Genomic DNA, 5,738 nt, shown 5'->3' with positions numbered 1-5,738 from the left:
CATGTGTGATACTGAAAACCCTCTGGTTTTAGCTGGGCACTCAAATCTGTGCATCACAGAAACATTCAGCTCTAAATTTGGACAGTTTTTCACTGGACCAAGGTGATGGCACCCTAGAAATTAATCTATGGCAGGAAAGTCAGTCATTCTCTTTATTTTGGTGTTTGCCAGTCACCTTTCTTTTTATTAAAAGTGTTGCAATTTGGAGGGTTTTTAGTACAAATGCAACGTTTGTTTTTCCCTTAGTTCATCACCTGCTCATAATTACCGTTATGGTCTCAAGCAGGTTAAAGGTTGTGCAACCCAAAACTTAATAGAAATCAGAATAATTGTGTTTCTAACAACTTACAGCTGTCATGAAAAACAAAATTAATTTTGAATAGGAAGGAAGAAGGAAACAAATATATTTTTATGTTTATCAGGCTCTCTGGGTGCAGCACAATATTGACTTGATGTCTGTTTTACATTGCAGAAGTCACCACAGTGACAGTAGCCAACGTTGGTGCCTCTGCAGACAATGTTTTCACTACGTCTGTGGCAAATGCAGCTTCAATTTCAGGCCATGTGTTGGTAAGTCTGTCCTGTCATTTCAGGGCTTTAGCAAAGTCCCATTTACTTTCTCAGTGTAAATGAAGAGAATGTAGTAAGGTCAAATCTATGTTTTCATTGCAGTATACAGGCTTTAAGCCACCAAATTGTTAGCTGGGGGACACACAGGGGGGGTTTTTTATCATTTAAGAGGTTTTTTTTACCTTTGCACCTCCATTTACTCAGTCTCTAATGGAACTAATGACCTGGGACATGTAACCTTTAAATTTGGTTGGCTGAAACCTCAAAAACTAACCTAAAAACTACCATACTGATTGGTGTCTTAAGGTACCTTTGAGAAGATTTGGGGGGGTACTAAAATACATTGGTATTTTAACTCTTTATCAATTTAAACTCTTTATTTCTTCTATAGTCGGGGAGAACAGCCCTCCAAATTGGGGACAGCTTGAATACTGAAAAAGCCACTCTCATAGTGGTGCACACAGATGGCAGCATCGTAGAAACCACGGGGCTGAAGGGGCCGTCGGCGCCTCTCACACCAGGTAAAAGGCAATCTGGTTTGGAAGTGTCATTCTCCTGGAGGGGTTACTTTTTCTCTACTTTAATTGTGTTTTTAGAATTAAAAAACATGATGTTCATAATATTCTGCAGTTGCCTTATAAGGATTGTTTGTCCCCTCATCACATGGTACTTTTTGTATTTCTTGGGAGCAGAAGAATACTTACTTTTTTCTTTTTTTTTTTTTTTTTTTCCTGTCAGAAATATATTTAATTTTCTTATTCTTTGCCCTAAACCTTGCAAATAAGCTTCTGGAAAGATCTTGCCCTGCTGCTGGGCTGTGGCATGCCTTTCTGCACCCATCCCACCCAAGGAGGCAGATTGAGAATATCAATAAGTATGACATGAGTCTGCTGGTTCTGCACGTGGGCTCTTTTTAAAGGGTCCTTGGATACAGTTTTATCTCCATTGAAGCCGCTTGCTGATGATTGAGTGTTGCAATAGCTGGTGTCTTTATTGCTGAGGTGTTGGTGTGGCTGCTCGGCAGTTTCCTTCCTGCCCAGAAGATGGCACAGCAAACCTTCAGTGGCCTAAAACAGTCACAGGATCTGCCTCTGGGACGGGAGATCCAGCCAGCTGCTTCCACCGCTGCAGGTTACAGCCTCAGCGTTAAGTGCTCTGTTAGAGTGTCTTTCCTGAGATGCGGTTTGGTTTATTTTCAGTCATTTTCAGAACAGTTGAGCTGAATTTTTTTGTGGTGCACCACAAAAAATAACTCGCATCGCTGTGGGGAGGTGTCACTCCTTCAGTTGCCCACTTGAGACTTGACCTAGCCAAGCTGAGCGTGGGAGGGTGTAGCCAGTGTGCTTTTTTGCTGCTGTCACCTTTCTTTTCTTTTCTTTTTCCAAAGGACCGCAATCTCCTCCTACCCCCTTAACATCTGTCCAAGAAAAAACTGGAACCAAGTATAACTGGGACCCGTCCGTGTACGAGAACGAGCTCCCGGTGAGGTGCCGGAACATCAGCGGCATTCTGTACAAAAACAGACTCGGCTCAGGTAACAACCACCTTCTTCTCGGGTGAGGAAGCGTGGCGGCTCCTTCTTCACTCGGTGCACTCTTCTTTTAAGCTGGCTACGTTTAAGGGCTGATCGTGAGGGGAAAAATGAGAGAGTTTCCTGGCCAGCCTTGCCCCTTTCGATATTATTGGTCTTTTCTGTTTTGCTCTTTCTTCAGAGACTTTTTAACTTACTCTTAAATCTGTGAAGATAGAGGCTGCTGTGCAGTGAGTCTCCCTGGTAATAGACTGACTGCTTTAACATTCTTTTTGTCTCAGAAGTAGACTTGTGTTCCTAAAAACTTCTAAAGGATCCCTGCTGGAGCAGAAAATAGAGAGCTTGTCTCCTAAGGGGACTCCTTAGCTGCCTCAGCCCTTCCTCTTCTCTGCTGTCTCTGTGGGAAAGCTGAAGAGGCAGCAGCAGAAATTGTTGGCAAGCTGGGCTACACAGCCCTTGCTTCATGGGTAGAGAGTTTTCTTCATGACCGGAAGGATTAGAAATTTAAGTCCAAATGAAAGCAGAGCTTAAATTCATGGTGTTTATCCAAGAAAGGTTTCTTCTTGTGGATGAATAATTTTTTCTAGTGTTTTGATGCATTGGTGAGACCCTACATTGGAGTTCTCTAAACACACATGGTCATGGTCACAGCCCAGATGATAAATGGGCAAGGTTGTGCTAGAGTGATGAGAGGCACCGGATGGGCGTGTTTGGTGATTGCTGTAGATCAACTGCTGTTTGTCCAGCAACTCCAGTATTTTCTTCTTCAGGAAAACGTCCAAATGATTCTTACCCTTTACTAACAATTTCTTCTTTCTGTTTTATTTCAGGGGGCCGTGGGAGGTGCATTAAGCAAGGGGACAACTGGTACAGCCCCACGGAATTTGAAGCTATGGCAGGACGAGCCAGCAGCAAGGACTGGAAGAGGAGCATCCGCTATGCGGGGAGGCCCCTGCAGTGCCTTATTCACGTAAGGTTAAGTTTGCTTCCTCCCTTCTGCTGGAAGGGGCAGGTGGAGCCTGGGCAGCCCAGGCCGTGTGTGCTGCCTCTGCAGAGTTCTGTGTGAGGGCAGCCTGGGGCAGCTCGGAAGCAGCACTTGGATTTGGTTGAGAATTGGTGATGTGAGAGGCGTTTTTCTAGATGTGTTTTCAAATAGCATGGTACAAAAGTGGCTTGTACTTGAGAAGGAGTTGTGCTTTGTGCAGGATGAAGTCCTGCCTTGAGCTGTATCACAGGAACAGAGAAGTGAGCTCTCACCCCGATGCTGTAATTCAATAACCTCATCTGCTTAATTGTGTTTGCCTGACAAACGTGTTCTTCACTTACCCCCTTTATTGAGCATTACTGCAGGCCCTTTATTTCCTGCAGTGCCCAGGGAGAATTTGGCATTCCATTAGGTTGACAGTTGATTTCTGCTTGGCCAGAAACTTTATAATAAAGTCTCAAATTCACATATCCTTTGCCTTTTGATTTGAAAATGGTTTGTTCTCCCTTCGCTCTCCTCCCATCCGCTCACCCCAGCGCAGTGATTCCGGGGAGCTGGCCGCTGGGACCCCGCAGGGTCCCTGGGAGGGGAGGGGTTCCGGGGGGAATGCGGACGTCTCTCTGGGAGCTGGCCGAGTGTCTGAGCAGGATCCAGTTGTGCTCTTGCTGGTTTTGGTGACTCTAATGCTGACCTTGTAATCTTCTAATTTCAGGATGGGATTTTAAATCCTCACGCTGCCTCTTGTACGTGTGCTGCCTGCTGCGATGACATGACTCTGGTGAGTTGTAGGTTTTACATCCCTTAGTTTAGAAGCAATAAATCAGTGGAGCTGACGCAGCCGCTGGCGAGCAGGTTCTGAGCATCCTGGAAATACTCACAAGTTCAGTGGTTGCAGCGAGCTTCGGCCACGCTGCGTAAGGAGTGGAGATCAGGAACTGCTGGCACTGCTGTGGAGCAGCCTCAGTAAAACTAGGTGGTAGTTAGTGCTTTTTTAATATATATATATATTTTTTTTTAAAATAATGTATTTATGTAAATGCCGTTTGGAGATGTCAAAGCTATTTGTGATTTTTGATTCAAATTTCACTGTTTTTTGAGCTGGAAAAAATGTTTTTGTAAGGAAGTAACAGACTCCTCTGTGGGGGATCCATATTTTCATATTAAAGTGCTCGGGTTTCTTGGTTGGGTGGTTGGTTTGGGGTTTGGTTTGTTGTTTGTTTCTTCGTTTCAACAATGAGATTGAAGTCCTGAAAGCGGAAGTCTTTCGCTTGACTTGAATAGTGTTTTGCATTTCTTTTCTGCAAGCAGTCAATTATTTGCCCAGTTCTGCTCCTTCAGTAATACTGGGAAGAGGCTGAATCTGTGCCTCTTCATCTGGAGGGACTCGAGCATAACATATTTTTCACAGAGTGCTTTTGGTTTGGAGAAGTAGAAGTTTTGTGGTCAATTGTTGCAAACCACACATCTTCCATGGGAATAGCTGCTGCTTGATCTTACCTGCATCTGGAAAGATGAGAAGTAAACCCAGAGTCCCCAGAGAGGTGCCTCAGATAATGCCTTTTCCTTTCTTCTTTGTCTTTTCTTTTCTTTTGTGTGTGCCCAGAGCGGCCCAGTGCGACTCTTCGTACCGTATAAGAGGCGGAAAAAAGAGAATGAAATGCCTGCAGCTCCAGTGAAGAAAGATTGCCCCAAAAACATCACTCTGCTTCCTGCCACGGCTGCTACTACGTGTAGGTTCTTTTCTCCTGGTAAAAACTGCTTCCTTTTTTTGATGCAGAATTGCCACATTAGGTATTTTATGTCTGTCCATCAGTGGCCCCTTGGAACTCGCCCACTGAGAAAAATGAGACTCTGTTCTAAGCATCTCAATGTCCTTTGCAGCCAGCAGCAGGTTCTGTGTCTTGTTCTGAGGGAGGGCTGGGTTATATTCCTACTCTGCCTGCTCTCTCACCCCAGCAGCGCAGGGGGAGCTGGGGACTCCTGACCTTGATCCATAGCAGGTTCCATGTGGGTTTTTCACAAATGACAGCTGAGAAATTTCCTCCTGTTAAAATTGGGTTGAGGGGAAGGCTGGCCCTTGGCTGCTCTGCTGGAAATCCTCATCCCATCCCCTGAGCTGAGTCTTCAGAAGCTGTTGGGGGCTATGGAGTATTTTTGTGCTGTTGCTTAAAATACATAGACAAGTACAGCTGGAATGAAATCCACAGCCTGAAAGTTGTTAATGAAAGAGGCAGAAGGTGATGCTTTCATCTGCAAATTCCTCTCCTAACATTCAGGACACGCTTTGTTACTTACTGTTTTTGATTGTCAAACCATCTGGGTGAAAACAGAAATTAATTTGCAAGCTCATCCAGCTCACACGTTCCCAGTCATGTTCATGTGTCCTCCTGCTCTCATCACACTGGCATCATCTGGACAGTAACATTACAAAGTGAATTGAGGAGGAAGCAACAGAAACCCAAAAAAGAACAGCCAAAAATAAGAGATTACCAGCAGCAGCAGGAAGAGAAATACACAAGGATTCTGTAGAGTTTGGGGTTTTTTTTTAATCCCCTAAAGAGGTTTAATCTGTGTTGGTTCATTAACGTGAGGTGCTGTGAGGCTGCGTGTTTGCTCATGCTGGCACTGGCAGGGCTGCTCGTTTTTGTAGGA

General features: G+C 44.7%; 1 protein-coding gene across 1 annotated transcript in view; it reads left to right on the top strand.

Moving 5' to 3' along the window:
* Nucleotides 1-472: 472 nt before the first annotated feature.
* LOC104520600 (deformed epidermal autoregulatory factor 1 homolog) overlaps nucleotides 473-5,738 on the top strand; it is a gene marked incomplete at its 5' end in the record, with an annotated part of 16,927 nt that continues 11,661 nt past the window's right edge. The window contains 6 exon segments of the mRNA XM_029083576.1: nucleotides 473-570; nucleotides 962-1,091; nucleotides 1,958-2,104; nucleotides 2,932-3,071; nucleotides 3,799-3,864; nucleotides 4,690-4,816. Of these exon segments, the coding sequence (XP_028939409.1) occupies nucleotides 473-570; nucleotides 962-1,091; nucleotides 1,958-2,104; nucleotides 2,932-3,071; nucleotides 3,799-3,864; nucleotides 4,690-4,816 (708 nt within the window).

Source organism: Antrostomus carolinensis, unplaced genomic scaffold, assembly GCF_000700745.2.
Source record: "Antrostomus carolinensis isolate BGI_N321 unplaced genomic scaffold, ASM70074v2 scaffold29372, whole genome shotgun sequence".
In the NCBI taxonomy this organism is placed as follows: Eukaryota; Metazoa; Chordata; class Aves; order Caprimulgiformes; family Caprimulgidae; genus Antrostomus; species Antrostomus carolinensis.
The sequence above is the reverse complement of the archived record's forward strand: the minus strand, read 5'-3'. Positions and strand labels throughout refer to the sequence as shown.